At 38.2% G+C, this 23,454-nt stretch overlaps 1 protein-coding gene across 1 annotated transcript in view; it reads right to left on the reverse strand.

Annotated features, from left to right (window-relative positions):
* The window catches only part of GPR156 (G protein-coupled receptor 156), a 96,664-nt gene that overhangs the window by 52,448 nt on the left and 20,762 nt on the right, over positions 1-23,454 (reverse strand). Inside the window, exons 2-3 of the mRNA XM_061193143.1 lie at positions 14,182-14,660; positions 13,829-13,965 (exon numbers count right to left, since the gene is read on the reverse strand). Coding sequence (XP_061049126.1) covers positions 13,829-13,965; positions 14,182-14,277 — 233 coding nt within the window. The 5' untranslated portion in view covers positions 14,278-14,660. The remainder of the gene's footprint in view (positions 1-13,828; positions 13,966-14,181; positions 14,661-23,454) is intronic.

The raw sequence follows: 23,454 nt of genomic DNA on the forward strand, positions 1-23,454 counted from the left end.
GTAACAACTTCACAATACAGGTAATGATCTAAGGATTATCATTATCATTATTCCCCTGAAAGATAATACAGGCAATAAAATACAGTTTTAAGGAAATGGCCCTATAGTAGATTATTTTATCAAAATAAGTTACTACTAATAGGAGTTTTAATTTTTTTCTTTAAAATTTAAAAAGATTTTAATTGTGGTAAAATAAAAATAAAATTACATACAATAAAACAACATAAAATTTACCATCTTTACCCTGTTTAAGTGTACAGTTCAGTAGTATTAATTATATTGACATTGTTGTGTAACCAATCTCCAGATCTTTTTCAATTTGCAAAACTGAAACTCTATATCCATTAAACAATAATTTCCCATTTCTCCCTCCCTCCCCTCAGCCCCTAGCAAAAACCATTTTATTTTCTATTTCTATGAGTTTGACTACCCTTGATATCTCATATAAGTAGATGCATACAGTATTTGTCTTTTTGTGAGTGGCTTATTTCACTTAATGTCCTCAAGATACATCCGTGTTGTAACATATGTCAATTTCCTTCCCTTTTAAGGCTGAATAATATTCCATTGCATGTATATCTCACATTTTGTTTATCCATTCATCTGTCAGTGGACACTTGGATAGCTTATTTCTGGGGGCAGGGGGGTAGATGGGACCAAATACTAAAGTTGATATCCAGAGGATTAACCTGTCTTCTCCTAATAAGGTGCTTGGTATCACTATCAGAGACAGAAAGATGGTCAGAATTGGGGCTCAAATGGTGGCCAAAGAGGTTAGACCAGAATTCAGGAGTCTAGGCAGACTCATAGGATTAACACACACAAACCAGATACTGGGAGCATGAAAGGAAGAAGAAGCAGTGGTAATTTAGGGATTGAACATGCAAGGATGTCTAAAACCAGGAGATCTTGGTACAACATTGTGAATCAACTATATTTCAATTAAAAAAATTTAAAAAAAAAAGTAAAACCAGGACATCACTTTGAGGAAGAGAAATACAGAAGAAAGAGTCAACAAGGGACTTCCCTGGGAGTCCAGTGGTTAAGACTTCGCCTTCCAATGCAGGGGGTGTGGGTTCAATCCCTGGTCGGGGAGCTAAGATCCCACATGCCTCACGGACAAAAAACCAAAATATAAAACAGAAGCAATATTGTAACAAATTCAATAAAGACTTCAAAAAAAATTTAAAAAAAAAAGAAAGAGTCAACAAAATAGTGAACTATGAGTGAGAATCAAAGTCTGCCAAGCAGGGTCAGGAAGTACAGAAAATTAGCAGAGGACCCAGTGAATGAGGGGTTGTACCAGAAAGGGAAGGTATACTACAGGCTAGTGTAGGTATCTAAGGGAGAGGTCTAGGATTCTAGCAGGCAGTATGCCACCAGGAAAGGAATGAACAGACTCTAAATAGACACTGGCTGCTCCCCTCTGGCCTCTGCCCTAGGGCATGTTGATTTGATAAGAGAGAGGGGGAAAATGAAAATAGATAGGCCATCCAGAGAAAACCGTAATTCAAAAATATACATGCACCCCAGTGTTCATTGCAGTGCTATTCACAATAGCCAGGACATGGACGCAACCTAAATGTCCATCAACAGAGGAATGGATAAAGAAGATGTGGTACATATACACAATGGAATATTACTCAGCCATAAAAAAGAACAAAATAATGCCATTTGCAGCAACATGGATGGACCCAGAGATTCTCATACTGAGTGAAGTAAGTCGACAGAGAAAGACAAATATATGATAGCACTTATATGTGGAATCTAAAAAAAGACTACAAATGAACTTATCTACAAAACCAAAATAGATTTACAGATATAGAAAATAAACTTATGGGGGCTTCCCTGGTGGCACAGTGGTTAAGAATCTGCCTGCCAGTGCAGGGGACACGGGTTCAAGCCCTGGTCCGGGAAGATCCCACATGCCGTGGAGCAACTAAGCCCATGCGCCACAACTACTGAGCCGCGCTCTAGAGCTCGCGAGCCACAACTACTGAGCCCGCATGCCACAACTACTGAAGCCCGCGTGCCTAGAGCCCGTGCTCCGCAACAAGCGAAGCCACCACCATGAGAAGCCTGCGCACTGCAACAAGAGTAGCCCCTGCTCGCTGCAACTAGAGAAAGCCCGTGAGCAACAATGAAGACCCAACGCAGCCAAAAATAAAATAAATTAATTAATTAAAAAAAAAAAGAAAAGAAACTTATGGTTACCAGGGAGTGGGAAGGGGAGGGATAAATTGGAAGACTGGGATTGACATGTACACACTACCATATATAAAATAGATAACCAATAAGGACCTACTGTATAGCACAAGGAACTCTACTCAATACTCTGTAATGGCCTATATGGGAAAAGAATCTAAAATAGAGTGTATATATGTATTTGCATAACAGATTCACTTTGCTGTAACCTGAAACTAACACAACTTTGTAAATCAATTATACCCCAATAAAAATTTTTTTAAAAAAAGTAAATAGATAGGCCAGATCTAGGAAATTTATACTGCATTCTGGAGCTGACTCCCAACATCCAAAACGGTGTGGCTACTTTGATTTCCATCCAGACTGGTGTCAATATTGGCATGGGTTGGATTTGGTGAGGCTGCAGGGATATCTACACAGCGGGGATGCCTGGGGTCCAGAGAGTGTTATAGTCTGAAAGTTGTTAGTGGGGCCTGCTATAATATGAATTTAGTACTAATTTAGACCACTTATTTTCTTGTGCCTACAGCCAAACTATGCCCAGATTCCAGGGATGGGACCAAACTGATAGTTGAAAGTTAATGGGTGGGGGGGCAGATACAAAAAGAAGAAGGGTATAGAGGTTAGAAGACAATCAGTTCTTTGCAATCCTAGGCTATACAGTAATGTTACTGGTCCACTGTGAAATTTCTCAGGATGAGACATAACTGTTCAGATATTACATAAACAATATTACCAGCTTGTTTTTCTTTTCTCTCTTTCTTCTTCTTTTAAAGAGTTTAGAGTATATAAGTACAATGTGCAGGAAAAACATGTTTCTAGAAAATTATATTCACAGATAAGCTTCTCTAATTTGCCAGTTCTTCTCTGCTGAGGCATGTTTTCCATCAAACAAAATGCACTAATAAATCTATCAGGGACAGGAAGGCAGTGGGGGACAGCTGCAGCCGCAGCATCCAGGAGTGACAATGATTAATTCCTACATCTGCTCAGTCAGATAGAAACAAAGGTCACTGTGCATAGGTTAGCATCCTGATCACCACCTCCTCCTAACACACACACACACACACACACACACACACACACGCACACGGGAATAGCATCTTCCTCCATTGATCATGGCAAAGTTCAAAATGCCTGAAGTATGTCTACTGTCTGAAAACTTCCCTCCCCCCAGAAACCAAGCTCTTTAGTGGGACAGAGATGGAAGAAGGAATAGAATAGGATCAGCAACTGATTAATGTCAGATTACTGTCTAACCTTGTTAACATCCAAATTAAGTGAAAATTTGATGCTCAGCTACATTTACGAAAGCAAAGGGAACAGGAAATTTAAGAACAAATCCTGATGCAGGAATTTGATCAAAGTAAGAAAGGCTATTATGGTGAAGCAGTTGAACACGTGGACATCTGGCATTATGTAAGGAAAGAATTTAGAAGCTGACTCTTTGTCCTCATGTTCAGCAGTCTCCTGAAGACATTGCCACTTCCTATTCATGACTTCTACACTTATAGATCCCTGACAGGTTGACTTTTTTAAAAAATAATCTTGGACAAGGAAAGGTATTTTTTAAGTGCACAAATTATAAATGTTTAGCTCAGTGAATTATTACAAAGAAAACATCTATGTAACTATCATCCAAATCAAGTAAAAGAACATTTCAATACCTCAAAACCTCCACTCATAATTATTACCCTTTCCTTCCTCCCTAAAGGTGCACCACTATCTTGACTTTTTTTTTTTCACTAGCTTGACTTTTAACACTATACTTTAGTTATGCCTGCTTTTAAACTGTATTTAAGGGGAAGCATATAGTACATGTTCTTTTGTGGCTAGCTTTTAAAATTTGTTTGTGAGATTTGGCCATGTTTCTGGGTGTTAACTATAACTTGTTCATTTTCATTGTTGAATAGTATTTCATTGCAAGAATGTACCATAACTTATTTATTCCTTTTACTATTAAAGGACAGTTGGGGTGACTACAAATAATGCTAGTGTGAATATTCTTTATACAACTTTTGGTATAAATGTGCATACATTTCTCATGGCAATAATTCAGAAGTGGATTTGCTGGATCACAAGGTATATGAATTGTTAATTTTAGAAAATATGCCATATAAGAAAAATAAGTACTAGGGATGTAATGTACAACATGGTAAATATAATTAACACTGCTGTATGTTACATATGAAAGTTGTTAATAGAGTGACTCCTAAGAGTTCTCATCACAAGGAAAAAGTTTTTTTCTATTTCTTTAATTTTGTATCTCTACAAGATGATGGATGGTCACTAAACTTACTGTGATAATCATTTCATGATGTACGTAACAAGTCATAATGCTGTACACCTTAAACTTATATAGTGTTATATGTCAATTATATCTCAATAAACCTGGGAGAAAAAAAATTTTCTCAGGAAAAAAAAAGAAGATATACCAAATCACTTTCCAAAGTGGTTGTACCAATTTGCACTCTCACCATGAGCAGATAAGAATTTCACAGCTTCGCATCTTTATCTTATCTTTAAAAATTTAAGTCATTTGGTGTATATCTCATAGTATTAATTTGCTTTTCCCCAGCCATAGGTAACCACTAATATACTTTGTCTATACAGATTTGCCTATTCTAAGCATTTTAATAAATGGAATCATAATATATATGGTCTTCTCAAAAAGAGAAAGAAATCCAAACATAACACTAAAGATAGTCTTCAAATCAAAAGGGAAGAGAAAAGAAAAAAGGAACAAAAAAGAACTAAAAAAAAACCCAAAACAGTTAACAAAATGGCAATAAGTACATACCTATCAATACTTTAAAGGAAAATGGACTAAATGATCCAATCAAGCTGCACAGCACAGGGAGATCAGCTTGGTGCTTTGCGTCCACCTAGAGGGGTAGGATAGGGAGGGTGGGAGGGAGATGCAAGAGGGAGGAGATATGGGGATATATGTATATGTGTAGCTGATTCACTTTGTTATAAAGCAGAAACTAATACAATATTGTAAAGCAATTATACTCCAATAAAGATGTTAAAAAAAAATGATCCAATCAAAAGACACAGACTGGCTGAACGGATACAAAAACACCACCCATATATATGCTGCCTACAAGAGACTCACTTCAGATCTAAAGACACACAAAACTAAAAGCAAGGGGATGGAAAAAAGAATATTCCATGCAAATGGAAATCAAACAAAAGCTGGGGCAGCAATACTCATATGAGACAAAATAGACTTTAAAACAAAAACTGTAGCAAGAACAAAGGAGGTCATTACATAATAATTAAGGGATTGATCCAAGAAGATATAGCAATTATAAATACGTATGTGCTCAACATAGGAGCACATATAAAAAACTTTATATTTATATATATAATAAAACATTCCATCCCAAAGCAGCAGAATACACATTCTTTTCAAGTGCACATGGAATATTTTCCAGGATAGATCATTTGCTAGGCCACAAAACAAGTCTCAGGAAATTTAAGAAAACTGAAATCATATCAAGCATCTTTTCTGACCACAATACTATGAGACTAGAAATCAATTACAAGAAAATAACTGCAAAAAACATAAACATGTGGAGTCTAAACAATATGCTACTAAACAACCAAAGAATCACTGAAGAAATCAAAGAAGAAATTTTTTAAAAACCTGAAGACAAAAGAAAATAAAAGCACAACAATCCAAAAACTATGGGATGCAGAAAAAGCAGTTCTAAGAGGGAAGTTTATAGTGATGCAAGCAAGCTACTTTAGGAAACAACAAAAAATCTCCAATAAACAACCTAACCTCATACTTAAAGAAGAACAAACAAAACCCAAAGTTAGTAGAAGGAAAAATAATCATAAAGATCATAGCAGAAATAAATGAAATACGGACTGAAAAACAATAGAAAAGATCAATGAAACTAACAGCTCGTTCTTTGAAAAGACAAACAAAATTGATAAACCTTCAGCCAGACTCATCAAGAAAAAAGGAGAGAGGGCCCAAATCAATAAAATCAGAAATGAAAAATGAGAAGTTACAACTGGCACCACAGAAATACATTCTTGCTGGGTATGGCCACAGGCAAGGCCCTGACTGCTCCTTAACTAGACCATTTCTCAGGGCTATGTTTGCAGTGAGCAACCTTGAGGGATGAGGTAACATACCCCACCCCCCAGACAAAGAATAGGCTTGTTACGACTCACTATAAAAGTGATGAATTCCCCAGGCTTAGGTTCCTTTCCTTTAATGGTAACCCCCTGTGTGTGCAAGTATCATCCGTCATGGGCCCTGCATCATCCCCATGGGACTGATGGCATGGGAACCAGCACAAACCCAACATGAAGCTCTGACTACTGCTTTCTACCATGAGTAATGAAGTACTTTGTTTCTGACCCAAGAGTCTTGTGTCTTTTGCCAGCATAAAATAGTAACAGGCTAAGTTGTTAACTTATAAGTAGGGCAAAATCTCATACCCTACACAATTCTTTTTTTTTTAAATTAATTATTTAATTAATTAATTTATTTTTGGCTGCATTGGGTCTTCGTTGCTGCGTGCAGGCTTCCTCTGTGGTGGTGAGTGGGGGCTACTCTTCGTTGCGGTGCGTGGGCTTCTCATTGTGGTGGCTTCTCTTGCTGTGAAGCACAGGCTCTAGGCGTGCAGGCTTCAGTAGCTGCGGCACACGGGATTGGTAGTTGTGGTTCACAGGCTCTAGAGCACAGGCTCAGTAGTTGTGGTGCACAGGCTTAGTTGCTCCGCGGCATGTGGGATCTTCCCGGACCAGGGCTCGAACCCGTGTCCCCTGCATTGGCAGGCAGATTCTTAACCACTGTGCCACCAGGGAAGCCCCCCTACACAATTCTTATTACTCAAACTTTTTGATTTCCCAGGTAGTAAAACCCCAGATACTGGGGATTATTGTGGGAATGCTACTTTCAATTCTGAGAAGTAACGATATGTAAATAACTACCATCTAAATCATTATCACAAATGACAGTGAGATAAGGTCTTAGAATAAAAGATAGTCCTTTAATTGAACAAGTTTAGCTTCATGCAAAACTTATGACATTGCCCTTGTTTTGTGCATTTCAGAGGAGGCACCAGGAGAGCCTCCCTTTCGACATGAAAGTTCTACTTTGCTCCAAGAGTTAATTTGGTCCTTATTAAACTGCATGAGGAATCTAGGAAAAAAGAGTGCATTCCCCCGTATCAGTCAATAATACCTAGCACACTTAACAGATGGGTTTTAGGTCACCTAGCAGGGCCCTTTGGAAAAGGACACCAAATATGATACACTTTTTCACTCATGAGAACCTTCTCAGAAAAATAAGAATGTTTATGGACTACATTTTCAATAGCTTTATTGAGTGTAACTGACATACAATAAACTGTATGATTTTTGAAGATTATATGATTTATTAAGTTTTGATATATGTATATACCTGTGAAATATTCACCACAATCAACGTAATGAACCATCACCCCCAAAAGTTTCCACATGCCCCTTGGTCATCCCTCCTTCCTGCTCTTCTGTGTTACCCCCCACCTGCAGGCAACCATTCATCTGATCTCTATCACTACAGATTAGTTAACAATAGATTAATTTTCTAGAATTTGTATAATTGGTATTATATAGTATACAATCTTTTTTGCCTGTCTTCCTTCACTCAGCGTAATTATTTTGATATCCATCCATGTTGTTCCAAATATTAACAATTATTTTAATGTTGAGTAGTATTTCATTGTATGGATATACCAAAATTCGTTCATCCATTCACTTGTTGATGGATATTTGTTATTTCCAGTTTTTGGCTATTACAAATAAAGTTGTTACGAACATGGTATACAAGTATGGTATACATATAGTTTAATTTCTCTGGGTAAAAACCTAAGAGCAGAATGACTGGATCATATTGTAGCCATATGTTGAACTTTTAAAGAAATGTTCAGACTGTTTTCCAAAGTGGTTGTACCATATTACATTCCCACCAGCCGTATATGCCAATTTAGCCAGTCTTTTAAAATTTCAACCATTCTAATAGGTGTGTAGTGGTATTTCATTGTGGTTTTAATATGAATTTCCCTATGACGAATGGTGTTGACTATCTCTTCACATGTTTATTTGCCATCCATATATCTTCTCTGGTGAAGTGTCTGTTCAAACCTTTCACTCATTTTTTTGTTGTTGTTGGATTGCTTCTTTTATTATCAATTTTTAGTATTATTTATATATTCTGGATACAAGTTGTTTATCAGATACATGACTTGCAGATATTTTCTTCCAGTATGTGGCCTTCTTTTCATTTTCTTAAGTTTCTCTTTAGAAGAGAAGCTGCTTCTAATTTTGATGAAGTTCAACTCACCAATGCTTTGTTTTATGGATTTTACTTTTATTGTTGTACCTAATAAATCTTTGCTTATTTTAAGGTCAAAAAATTGTTATCCTATGTTTTCTTTGAGAAATTTTACAGTTTCAGATTTTTTTAGATTTAATAGATAGGTCTATGATCCATTTTCAGTTAATTTCTAAATATGGCGCAAGATGTAAATCAAAGTTCATTTCTGCATATGGGTATCCAATTGTTCCAGCACCATTTGTTGAAAAGACTGACTGTCCCTTCTCCACTGAATTGCCTTTGCACCTTTGTTGAAAAGCAGTTTCCCATATATGCATAAGTTTATTTCTGGATTCTATCTGTTCTGTTGATGTATATGTCTATCTTTACCCAATACCAAACTGTCTTCATTACTGTAGCTTTGTAACATCTTGAAATCAGGTGGTCCTAGTCCTCCAACTTTATTCTTCTTTAAAGTTGTTTTGGCTCTTCTAGGTGCTTCATATTTCCATGTGAATCGTAGAACCAGCTTGTCAATTTATACAAAAAAAGGCCAGCTGAATTGTGATTGTGATTGGGTTTAGCCTATAGATCAATAAGGGGAGAATTAACAATATTGAGTCTTCTAACCCATGAACACAATATGTCTCCATTTATTTAGAATTTCTTTAATATCTTTCTGCAATGTTTTGTAGTTTTCAGTGCACAAGTATTTCACATTGTTAGATTTATCCCTAAATATTTCATATTTTTTATGCTACTGTAAATGGCATTACTTTTAATTTCACTTTTCAGTTGTTTTTACTATATAGAAATACAGTTGAGTTTTGCACATTGATCTTGTACCCTGCAATCTTGTTAAACTAACTTATTAGTTCTAATTGTTTTAAAAAAAAATAGATTCCATTGAATTTTCTATATAGATGATCAGGTAACCTGAAGGTAAGCCATTTTAGTTCTTCCTCTCTAAGTTAGGTGACTTTTATTTCTCTTTGCATTGGCTAAAACCTTCACTGTTGAATAGAACTGGTGAGAGCAGACATCTTGCTTCTGGTCACAATGGGAAAGCATTTAGTCTTCTACCATTAAAAATGGTAGGGAGTTAAGTTGAGGGAGTTCTTTTCTATTTTACTTTGTTGAGATTTTATCAGAAATGGATGTTGAACCTTGATGTTGTCAAATGCTCTTTCTATCCTTATTAAGATGATCATATGGTTTTCTTTTTTAGTTGGTAAACATGGTGTATTATATTGATTGATATATGGATGTTAAAACAACTTTGCATTCCTGGAATAAACTTCACATTGTCATGATGAATCATCCTTTTGATATTGGTTGTACTCAATTTGTTAAAATTTTGTTTAGAATTTCGGATCTATGTTCATGAGCCTATAGTTTTTTTCCCTTCTAAATTCTTTGTTTCCTAAGTCATTAGAATAAGTTAGGAAATGCTTCCTTATTTTCAGTTTCTTAGAAGGGTTTGTGTAGAACTAGTAATATTTCTACAATACAGGCACAGTTTAGCAGGGTGCCTCTGGCTCAGGGTCTCTCACAAGTATACCCCTTGGTGAGCCATGGCTGCAGTCCTCCAAGGCTCGACTGGGGGAAAATCTGCTTCCAAGTGTATTCACACTGCTCTTAGCAGGACTCAAGATCTATTTTGAAGCTCACTGACATGGCTGTTAATAAGCCTCAGGTCCTTGATGGCCACAGACTGGAAACATCATCTCCTGGCCATGTGGGCCTCTCCGCAGGGCAGCTCACAAAATGGAAGGTGGCATCCCTCAGAGTGAGTGAGTGAAAGAGTGAGAGGGATCCAAGTTGGAAGCCATAGTCTTTTTGTAACCTTATCCCAAGTGACTAATAAGCAAATCAGTCAGTCCAGCCCATACTCAAGGAGAAGAGATTTCACAATATTCTGACTACCAGGAGGTAGGACTTATTGGAGAACATTTTAGAGACTGCCTACCAAAGTTGTTCATGATATTAACTTATTTTCCTTCTAATATTTATAGAATCTTTAGTGATGACAGCTCTCTCTTCCTTACTTGGGTAGTTATATATTCTCTTTTTTTTTCCTGGTCACTTGGTCTAGAAGTTGGTCAGTCTTATTGATCTTCATAAAGTTTTTGGTTTTGCTGTTTTTTTCTGTTGCTTTTCTGTTTTTCATTTTATCAGTTTCCACTCTGATTTTTATTATTCCTTTCTTCTGCTTATTTGGGGACTCATCTGCCCTTGTTTTCTGTTTTGTAAGGTGGATCTTTCTTCTTTATAATATGGAGTGTAGTGCTCTAATTTCCCCTGAAGTACTGCTTTAATGGCATCCAAAAATTTTTGATATATTGTGTTTTCACCTTCATTCAGTTGAAAATACTTTCTAGTTTCCCTTCTGATTTCTTCTTTGACCATGGGTTATTTTAAAGTGTTCTATTTAGTTTCCAAATATTTCAGAATTTTCCAGAGATCTCTCTGTTATGGATTTCTAATTTAATTCCATTCTAGTCAGAGAACATACTTTGTATAATTTGAATCCTTTTAAATTTAATAAGATCTTCTCTATGGCCCAGAAGATGATCTATCTTGGTAAATGTTCTGTGTGTACTTGAAAAGAATGTGTATTCTGCTGTTGTTGGGTGTAGGATTATACAAATGTCAATTAGGTCAAGTTGGTTGATGGAGTTGTTCAAGTCTTCTGTATCTTTACTGATTTTCTCTTGTAGACTACATTTTAAAATGTTATCAAAAATGCAGTATTGGTGACTGAACTTGAACATTATTTTTATTTTATTAAAATGTTTTTCTTACTCTGGCACACACATGCATGTGTGTGCACACACAGAGTCACAGTCACAAATTTAGAGACCACAAAACTGGAGTGAAATGAGGCATCTAACTCTGATGCTGCACCTTTGAACAAATTTTACTATTTAAGAAAGCACTTTTGAAACTGGGTTATTTTATGTTTCCTTGTCTGACCTTGTAAGCTACTTAACTGCAAAATGTGTTTTTATTCACAGTGCCTCTTAATATGTTATTTTTTATGCCAAGTCATGCTCCCGCTGAAAGCAAGACAGGCAACAAAATCTTTAGTAGAATGAAACAAATATAGGTGCTTCTACTATAACACTGTTTACAAGTGTTCAGACATATAAATGCTTTTAAAAAAACCTTGCATTCTACAAAATTGTGGATAAAAATAATGGGTTATGGGAAAAATAATGTGGGGCCATAACATATGAAACACATTTAACTTTGTAACCAGAATACTAATAAAAAATAATAATTATCTCAATTAAAATACTAGTACTCAGTAAATGTCCACTACCACTTGTACCCAGGATCACAGCTGATTTTTACAGCCTTAAATCTGCAAGACATAGGTCCTTAAGGGCATTCACCTCCAATAGATAACACTGTCATCAAAATCTAATTTGGATCTGTGTTTTCTTCAGCGATCAATTGTTTTTAAATACGAGGGAAATGTCTTCTTCATGTCTTCATCTACTTCTGCAACTTCATCAGATAGCATCACATCGTAGGTAGAATACCAGTTCTTGAAGCCATTAAACCAGCTACTGCTTGCACTGCTATCATAGTATTCTTAGCTTAAGGCTTCCTTCTTTAACTGTAAGAAAGCTTGCCCCTGGATACTTTAAACTATTGATTAGCTGGGGAAAAAATTACATATGAACCAATGATGTTATTTTCTTATTTGCCAATTGGGTACTAACTTGCATTACAGAAATGTGTTGTAACTGAAAACAGTATACTCCATAGTTTTCTAACCTTGAAATATGTGATTTTCCTAGTCATTTTCTTGGCAGCAGCTACTGTTGGGATTTAAATCTCCTTACTCTCAGGATCACTGAAAACATATTTACTGAGCACTTACTACGTTCCAGTCTGTTCTAAATGCTGGAGACAGTGGCGCGCATGACAGACAAGGTCCTTGTGTTCACAGACTTTACATTCTGGTGGGGGATGCAGACAATAAATAGGTAAATCAATAAATATGGTACTATCAGAGAGTGATACTTGCTATGAAGAAAATAAAACAGGGTGATGGGATATGGCATGAGACGTAGAGGGCTGGGTGGCCATTCTGTAGAGAGGCTACCTTAGATAGGATGATCAGGGAAATCCTCCCTGAAGAGATGACATTTGAGCCAAGACCTATCAGATGAGAAGGAACTAGTCATGGGACGATCTGGAGAAGACTGTCAGGCAGTGGGAACAGTAAAGTGACAGTAAATCAAAGGCCTTAAGATGGGAGTGGGCTTAGTGTATTTGAAGAACAGAATGAAAAGTGGCTGGGGAAGCTTCAGGGGTGCACCCAGGGCCAAGTGCCACGCCTCACTGCCATGCTGAGGTTGACCCAGCAGATCAAGCCACTGCTGCCTAACAGTTCCATGTCCTCCAAGCCTCAGATGGCCAGTGGCACCCCAAAATGCCTGCAGATAAATCCAACTGACTGACCCTCATCTGAGTGCCAAACCCAGGAAATGGAGCATAATACACTTAATCACCACAAAGTGTCAGGCTGCTGTGGGGACAGGCGAGTTTGGCATCTCTGAGGGGGTTGTTGAAATCTGACATGGGCTCCATCCAGAAATCACCTGTAGACCAGGGAGAGAAGGCTGGAGCAGGGCTTCTCAGGAGGGAGCCTGGGATACCTGGGGCAGGAGGATGGCACAGAGTGGGAGAGATGGGGTGGGCCTTGAGGGAAGGACTGGATACCAGTGAAGGAAAGATTCTGCAAGTCCCTTCAGAAAAAAGCCATCACTTTGTTTCTTTTGTCAGTCCTGGGTGCCATACGCCCTTACCTGGATGAGCCAGTGACTTTCCAACCAGTCACAATTGTGTAGCAGAATAGCCAGGGAGTGGGGCTTCACTGTTTTTACGGAAACCTTAGCTTACCGGGACTGGTTCCAATTGTGTTGCCATAAACTTTAATGTTGCTTTGGAATATTTCTCTACGTGATCTCTATTTTTAATACAAATACCTCATCTTCTTGGAAAGATCTCACCATCCTTTATGAGGAGAGACTCTTCATTCTCTTCTTTGGAGATCCTTGTAGTAGTTAGCACAAGAGTGGGCCAGACCTTTCTCCTTCTCAAGAGGGAATTGTTCTGCGAGGCCAGGCCTCCTTCAGGGACAGCTTCTCACATAGTTTAATGCCACAGTAGGACACAAGCTTTGCTGATACCAGCCAGCAGATCGTGGTGCCAAAATGACACTAACACTCTGGGTTTCATGTTTCAGGCAACGAGATATGAGAAACTAGGCATGGGGCTGCTTACCTGTTCTTCCTGCAGCGAATTGTGAAGCCAAGAAAGAAGGCTATCAGCAGAAGTCCACAGCTGAGGAAAGTCCAAACAACACCCAAGAGGGCAGGAGATAATGAAGAAATGGTCTTACTGCTGTGGTGGGAAGAGGTCTGAGAACAGAATGAAGAGAAGCTGTTAGGAACGAAGGCTCTTCTATAGATCAAACATGAACTGCCCCCATCACCTCCAGAGCTGGGACATACATGTCCTGCATAAGCATTTCCTCCTCGTACTTCTCCCCCCTCCACCACCACTACCATCATCAACAATAATAACAACAACGTGTACATCTAAGCAGCCCTGACACCCCATGGCTGCTCACTTACAATTGTTGTCCTGCAGAGACCATGAAGGGGTCTCCGCTCCAGCTCCTGGCCAGGAAAACCGTCACACAATTCAGAGCAGTTTATTTCAGGCTCCATGTCATCATATGCCTCTCTTGGTATGTGCTTATTCACAGTCTTGGTCACCCACCAGTAGATAACCAGAAGATCTTTGAGTAAAACAGAAGAGCAACTCTAATCTTTTCTTCAGAGGTGCCATTTTGAAGCTGGCTCCTGGGGCAGAATCTGGGACGAACAATCCATTCAGGTGGAAGCGGAGAGTTATTTCACTAAAGCTCCTTCATCAGACACCCTCCAGGCTCTCCGGGTCCCCTGCTGCCAGTGCAGACCATGTGAGTCAAGAGTGGGCATCTTAGTAACCATTAAGTCACACATTGTGATGATTCTGGCTTGCCACCAGATGGCAGTCACTGCTCCAAGTACTCTCACACAGGTCTCAAAGGAGAAGAAAGCAATTAAACCTGTTAACAAACAAATGTTATTTATATATAACACATACAAATAAACACAAACACACACATATATGTAAATGGCTTATTACAGAAGTTTTAAAATATTTTACACATTTTAACTATATATTTTTATTGTATGTAGTTATATACATTATTATATATAACCAAGGTTTAAAATATAGTATATATTTAAATAAATATATTTCAAAATCTCTTTAATAAACAACACTTTAAAAACAAAGACAAAGCACACCTAACAATTTATAGATATACAGCTCTACAGTCCCTCTTCTGATCCCCTTTATGGTCCAGCACCACAAAAATTTTAGTTTTGGGCTTCCCTGGTGGCGCAGTGGTTGAGAATCTGCCTGCCAATGCAGGGGACGCGGGTTCGAGCCCTGGTCTGGGAAGATCCCACATGCCGCGGAGCAACTAGGCCCGTGAGCCACAACTACTGAGCCTGCGCGTCTGGAGCCTGTGCTCCGCAACAAGAGAGGCCGCGACAGTGAAAGGCCCGCGCACCGCGATGAAGAGTGGCTCCCGCTTGCCGCAACTAGAGAAAGCCCTCGCACAGAAACGAAGACCCAACACAGACAAAAATAAATAAATAAATTTATTAAAAAAAAAAAAATTTTAGTTTCGATATGTGAACACATCTTCCTTTTTTCCCTAGTGGAAACCCCCCTGCCCTTCCAAGATCTCTCTATGCAACTTAGGGAGTAAGCTCTGTCTGATCCTGGGCGGTGGTAGGCTCAGGTGCCCCATGCTGTCTGCATACATTGTCTGTTGGTTGGTCCTGTTCTCTCCTGTTAGCTCAGTGAGGGGAGGAACATTCTATGCCCAGTCAGCTGGGATCTCAAAAGGATATGCAAGCCCTTTGCCAAGAGTTTTCTGTTTGTTTATTTTTAAACTGTTAGACTACTAGAAGTGGGATAGGCTACTCAGGTAATAGGGAGAGAAACTGAGGGTTCTAAGAATTCCCACAGAGTGAGCCAGTGGCCAGAGCATGGTGTTATTTCTCTCAGAAGATGATTGCAATATGAATACTGTGATCTAAAAAAAAGCTCTACCTTGCAGAACAAAAGTAGAAATGCTCAAAAGTAGAGAGGCTTAAATTAACTCCAGCAGAAAAGGCAGACATGTCCCCAATACTTTAAAGCAATCTATCCTGTAACAGAGAAACAGATTTGAAATTTTACCAGTGGGAATTTAAAAAAGGATGCCACTTCTGCTTCGTGTTTCTGAAACAGCTTAGCACTCTTTTCTTTTATTGTGGAGGAAACTTGGAAGAGGAAAAAAATCAATTATTATTATTCCAATAGCCACTGAATACAGGACTTGTGTTTAAGCCAGAACAATAGTGACTGGTGTAGAATGCCATCTTTGGATACTGCATGCTTAGACATGAACAATATAGCACCAGGTGCTGCCCATATATTGGCCTCTCATATCTTCCTGAATTATTTACCAGGCTCATTACAATGAAATCCCAAGAGAACTAAAAGCCACTACCTCCTGTCAAGACTGCTTGACAGTTTACCTTGTGAAGTCTGATCAGATTAGTGAATGCAAAATTAAGATGTAAATATAAAAATCTGACTATTTGCATCTTAATTTAGTTGAAAATTTAATTGCTAAAAAGATAATTTTTTTCTTTTTCTTACAAGTTAGACATCCCCTATTGTGCTTTCTAGCATAGAGCAATATTGGAAGCCACAGGGAGGACTATACTCTATGATGGATTGAAAAATATATTTTCCCTATATTGCCCTTTTAATCATACTCGCAAATAAGTACAGTTACATTTAAACCACTATTAAGTCCCTGTTTGTGTATCCTTACATCATATACGTGTGTGTATATACATAAAACCTCATTTTGTTCTCACAACTGTGTCATGTGAGGTAAACAAGACATCTCCTCGTTTTCACATAAGAAAACTGAAGAGCAGAAAAGTGGAGAATCTTGCTCCAAATATGCAGAGGCGGGACTCAAATTCAGGAGTTTAACCTGCAAGGTCAATGTCCTCCCAGTTAATACCCTGCATGGGGCAGACACCCTGGACTGACCTCACCCCAAGAAGACACCAATGGCCTGTTAGGTTTCTTCATGTTTAGTTCCCAGAGCTTCACATCTATGGGTTCTCTGGAGTGTGGCCCACAACAGTATGTCTATATCAGTAACTCTCAACTGGGGCAATTTTGCACCTCCAGAGGACATTTGGCAGTGTCTGGAGACATTGTGGTTGTCAAAACTGAGAGGAAGGTGCTACTGACATGTGGTAGGTAGAGGCCAGGGATGCTGTTAAACATCCTACAATTCACAGACTGGTCCAAATAACAAAGACTTATCCAGCCCCAAATGTCAGTAATGCTAAGGTAGAGAAACCCTGGTCAACACTGTGGATCTCAGAAGGGCTAACAACCTTAAGCCCAAATCATCTTTGGGAGATTCTGTGAACATGATAGAACTGTCCAGCTGAACATAAATTTCTGAGTACATTCTAAAGGTCATCTTGGACAGACTGAACTCACTGGCATGGAACTTTGAATGCTAGGCACCCCTCCAGTCCATGGATATACAGTGTAGGAACTTTATAAACCATGATACTAGGCTCCTCCACGGGGCAGGCATTCAATTCCAACATTAGCACACATTTACAGAGATTCACACATGAAGAAGTGGTGAAACCATGAATGGCTTAGTCATTGAGAGGACAGAGTTGAATGATTTCAAAAAGTATTGAGTGATTGGGAAAGTGGTTGGGAAGTAGTGTGTCAGAGGGGATAATAGTGAGGCATTTGACCATAAGATAGATACAGAATCCAAGGCACAAAGAGAAAGGCCTGCCAGCCTCCTCCAAGAGCAATTCCTGCCCCCACCAAAGTCTATAGAGGTAAACTGTCTAGTCCACAGACAGTAGCAGGCCCAAGAAGATGAAATGGTAGGGCTTACAATTTATTTGACAGAATCCTGCCCGGTGATTAGGATCAGCAAAACAGGCACTGCATCAACTACACTGTTCCAAAGAGCAAGATGATCCTTTACAGGTTCACAACTCTCAACAGCCCCCATATCTTTCCACAAAAATCTACCCTATTCTTCTACACATTATTTCTGGCTATTGGAAAACTAGTCCTACAATTACTGTCTTTAAAAAATTTGTTTTGTAGTTGGTACAACTTCTGCTTCTGTTCATGAAGAATTAACTGCTATTGGAATTGCCCTCCTGCTGTAAACACCTCGAAAACCAGACAAAATATACAAAACAACTCTTACCAGATATTGGATAACAGATTTCACAGGACTTTGGAAAACAAATGAGGTGAACCTACAATTGACTGACAGACATAAAGTGAAATATAAATAAATAAATATATCCTTTCAGTGACAATAATTGATCCCAAGTTACTGCCTGAAGGCAGTTCCCAGGCCACACCACAAGGAGGGAAATCCAAAGAGAGCCTAGAAGTCTTGCTAAGGTAAGGAGAATAGATTGGAGTTTAGGGACATCAGGCAAACAAATTTGTGAGGCAGAGTAATGAAGAAGATGGAGATACCAAGAAAGAGAGTGCTTTGGAAATCTGCAGGGGATCCTCTCAGTCTTTTTCTGAGTATTGATCTAGGCATGAGTGAGAGGAAACTACTTGAAGTGAAAGAAATAACCACTGGTAGGCAGTAGCTGAACATTTCCTGGAGTTCACACAAGGTTGGGAATACTTTGTGTTCCCACCAGCCAGAGTGGAGAGACCTCATAATATACAGGACATTGGATACAATTCTCATTTAAAAATGGGACTAAATAAACCCTAGACTAGAAACTACTCTGGACTTTCCCTAATAATGCTTAAAAGTAAGCCTTAAAAGGATCAGATTGATCCACAAAAAACTTAACTGCATTCCAGAACAAAACACAATGTTTGTTAAAGGAATACAACAAGAGCCAGCACTCAACTACATAAAATTCAATATGTCCATCATCAATAAAAAATTACCAGGCATGCAAAGAAGCAAGAAATAAGACTTATAACAATACACTTTAAAAATTCAATAAAAACATACAGCAGGACTTCCCTGGCGGTGCAGAGGTTAGGACACCACACATCCACTGGAGGGGGCACAGGTTTGATCCCTGGTCAGGGAATTAGGATCCTGCATCCTGTGCAGCATAGCCAAAAAATAGAAAAAAAATACAGAAATAACAGAAATAATATAATTGGCACATGAGGACTTTAAAACAACTATTATAAATATGCTCAAAGATATAAAACAGAACATAAACAAAATGAAAGGAGAAATGGAGAATATATTTAAAAAACCCAAATAGAATTCTAGAGATTAAAATGCAATTATAAAATTTAAAATATAGTAGATTAGACACTCCAAAAATAAAATATTGGTGATCCACCAGAGGGCAGACAGCAGAAGCAAGAAGAACTACAGGGCTTCCCTGGTGGCGCAGTGGTTGAGAGTCTGCCTGCTAATGCAGGGGACACGGGTTCGAGCCCTGGTCTGGGAAGATCCCACATGCCGCGGAGCAACTGGGCCCGTGAGCCACAGCTACTGAGCCTGCGCGTCTGGAGCCTGTGCTCCGCAACGAGAGGCCACGATAGTGACAGGCCCGCGCACCGCAATGAAGAGTGGCCCCTGCTTGCCGCAACTAGAGAAAGCCCTCGCACAGAAACGAAGACCCAACACAGCCAAAAAAAAAAAAAAAAAAAAAAAAATTCTGTAAAAAAAAAAAAAAAAAAAAAGAAGAACTACAATCCTGCAGCCTGTGGAACAAAAACCACATACACAGAAAGACAGACAAGATGAAAAGGCAGAGGGTTATATGCCAGATGAAGGAACAAGATAAAACCCCAGAAAAATACCTAAATGAAGAGGAAATAGGCAACCTTCCAGAAAAAGAATTCAGAATAATGATAGTGAAGATGATCCAGGACCTCGGAAAAAGAATGGAGGCAAAGATCGAGAAGATGCAAGAAATGTTTAGCAAAGACCTAGAAGAATTAAAAAACAAACAAACACACACCTAGAAGAATTAAAGAACAAACAAACAGAGATGAACAATACAATAACTGAAATGAAAACTATACTAGAAGGAATCAATAGCAGAATAACTGAGGCAGAAGAACAGATAAAAAAAAAAATTAAAAAAAAAAAAAAGAAGAAGAACAGATAAGTGACCTGGAAGACAGAATGGTGGAATTCACAGCTGCAGAACAGAATAAAGAAAAAAAGAATGAAAAGAAATGAAGACAGCCTAAGAGACCTCTGGGACAACATTAAATGCACCAACATTCGCATTATAGGGGTCCCAGAAGGAGAAGAGAGAGAGAAAGGACCCGAGAAAATATCTGAAGAGATTATAGTCAAAAACTTCCCTGACATGGGAAAGGAAATAGCCAGCCAAATCCAGGAAGCACAGAGAGTCCCAGGAAGGATAAACCCAAGGAGAAACACACAGAGACGCATAGTAATCAAATTGGCAAAAATTAAAGACAAAGAAAAATTACTGAAAGCAGCAAGGGAAAATCGACAAATAACATATAAGGGAACTCCCATAAGGTTAACAACTGATTTCTCAGCAGAAACTCTACAAGCCAGAAGGGAGTGACATGATATATTTAAAGTGATGAAAGGGAAGAATCTACAACCAAGATTACTCTACCCGGCAAGGATCTCATTCAGATTCAACGGAGAAATCAAAAGCTTTACAGACAAGCAAAAGCTAAGAGAATTCAGTACCACCAAACCAGCTCTACAACAAATGCTAAAGGAACTTCTCTAGGCAGGAAACACAAGAGAAGAAAAGGACCTACAAAAACAAACCCATAATAATTAAGAAAATGGTAATAGGAACATACATATTGATAATTACCTTAAACGTGAATGGATTAAATGCTCCAACCAAAAGACACAGGCATGCTGAATGGATACAAAAACAAGACCCATATATATGCTGTCTACAGGAGACCCACTTCAGACCTAGGGACACATACAGAAAGTGAGGGGATGGAAAAAGATATTCTATGCAAATGGAAATCAAAAGAAAGCTGCAGTAGCAATACTCATATCAGATAAAACAGACTTTAAAATAAAGAATGTTACAAGAGACAAGGAAGGACACTCCATAATGATCAAGGGATCAATCCAAGAAGAAGATATAACAATTATAAATATATATGCACCCAACATAGGAGCACCTCAATACATAAGGCAACTGCTAACAGCTATAAAAGAGGAAATAGACAGTAACACAAAAATAGTGGGGGACTTTAACACCTCACTTACACCAATGGACAGATCATCCAAACAGAAAATTAATAAGGAAACACAAGCTTTAAATGACACAATAGAGCACACAGATTTAATTGATATTTATAGGACATTCCATCCAAAAACAGCAGATTACACTTTCTTCTCAAGTGCACACGGAACATTCTCCAGGATAGATCACATCTTGGGTCACAAATCAAGCCTCAGTAAATTTAAGAAAATTGAAATCATATAAAGCATCTTTCTGACCACAACGCTATGAGATTAGAGATCAATTACAGGGGAAAAAACGTAAAGAACACAAACACATGGGGGCTAAACAATACATTAGTAAATAACCAAGAGATCACTGAAGAAGTCAAAGAGGAAATCAAAAAATACCTAGAGACAAATGACCACGAAAACACGACGATCCAAAACCTATGGGATGCAGCAAAAGCAGTTCTAAGAGGGAAGTTCATAGCAATACAAGCCTACCTCAACAAACAAGAAAAATCTCAAATAAACTATCTAACTTCACACCTAAAGGAACTAGAGAAAGAAGAACAAACAAAACCCAAAGTTAGTAGAAGGAAAGAAATCATAAAGATGAGAGCAGAAATAAATGAAATAGAAACAAATAGCAAAGATCAATAAAACCAAAAGCTGGTTCTTTGAGAAGATAAACAAAATTGATAAACCATTAGCCAGACTGATCAAGAAAAAGAGGAGAGGACTCAAATCAATAAAATAAGAAATGAAAAACGAGAAGTTACAACAGACACCGCAGAAATACAAAGCATCCTAAGAGACTACTACAAGCAAACCTATGCCAATAAAATGGATAACCTGGAAGAAGTGGACAAATTCTTAGAAAGGTATAACCTTCCAAGACTGAACCAGGAAGAAATAGAAAATATGAACAGACCAATCACAAGTAATGAAATTGAAAGTGTGATTAAAAATCTTCCAACAAACAAAAGTCCAGGACCAGATGGCTTCACAGATGAATTCTATCAAACATATAGAGAACAGCTAACACCCATCCTTCTCAAACTCTTTCAAAAACTGCAGAGGAAGGAACCCCCAAACTCATTCTATGAGGCCACCATCACCCTGATGCCAAAACCAGACAAAGATACTACAAAAAAGAAAATGACAGACCAATATCACTGATGAAGATAGATGCAAAAATCCTCAACAAAATACTAGCAAACAGAATCCGACAACACATTAAAAGGATCATACACCACGATCAAGTGGGATTTATCCCAGGGATGCAAGGTTTCTTCAATATATGCAAATCAATCAATGTGATACACCATACTAACAAAGTGAAGAATAAAAACCATATGATCATATCAATAGATGCAGAAAAAGCTTTTGACAAAATTCAGCACCCGTTTATGATAAAAACTCTCCAGAAAGTGGGCATAGAGGGAACCTACCTCAACATAATAAAGGCCATATATGACAAACCCACAGCAAACATCATTCTCAATGGTGAAAAACTGAAAGCATTTCCTCTAAGATCAGGAACAAGACAAGGATGTCCACTCTCGCCACTATTATTCAACATAGTTCTGGAAGTCTTAGCCACGGCAATCAGAGAAGAAAAGGAAATAAAAGGAATACACATTGGAAAAGAAGAAGTAAAACTGTCACTGTTTGCAGATGACATGATACTATACATAGAGAATCCTAAAGATGCCACCAGAAAACTACTAGAGCTAATCAATGAATTTGGTAAAGTTGCAGGATACAAAATTAATACACAGAAATCTCTTGCATTCCTATACACTAATGATGAAAAATCTGAAAGAGAAATTAAGGAAACACTACCACTTACCACTGCAACAAAAAGAATAAAATACCTAGGAATAAACCTACCTAGGGAGACAAAAGACCTGTATGCAGAAAACTATAAGACACTGATGAAAAAAATTAAAGGTGATAGAAACAGATGGAGAGATATACCATGTTCTTGGATTGGAAGAATCAATATTGTGAAAATGACTATACTACCCAAAGCAATCTACAGATTCAATGCAATCCCTATCAAATTACCAATGGCATTTTTTACAGAACTAGAATAAAAATCTTAAAATTTGTATGGAGACACAAAAGACCCCGAATAGCCAAAGCGGTCTTGAGGGAAAAAAACGGAGCTGGAGGAATCAGGCTCCCGGACTTCAGACTATACTACAAGGCTACAGTAATCAAGACAGTATGGTACTGGCACAAAAACAGAAATATAGATCAATGGGACAGGATAGAAAGCCCAGAGATAAACCCACGCACCTATGGTCAACTAATCTATGACAAAGGAGGCAAGGATATACAATGGAGAAAAGACAGTCTCTTCAATAAGTGGTGCTGGGCAAACTGGATAGCTACATGTAAAAGAATGAAATTAGAACACTCCCTAACACCATACACAAAAATAAACTCAAAATGGATTAGAGACCTAAATGTAAGACTGGACACAGTAAAACTCTTTGAGGAAAACACAGGAAGAACACCCTTTGACATAAATCACAGC

Source organism: Eubalaena glacialis, chromosome 6 (assembly GCF_028564815.1).
Source record: "Eubalaena glacialis isolate mEubGla1 chromosome 6, mEubGla1.1.hap2.+ XY, whole genome shotgun sequence".
Taxonomy (NCBI): domain Eukaryota; kingdom Metazoa; phylum Chordata; class Mammalia; order Artiodactyla; family Balaenidae; genus Eubalaena; species Eubalaena glacialis.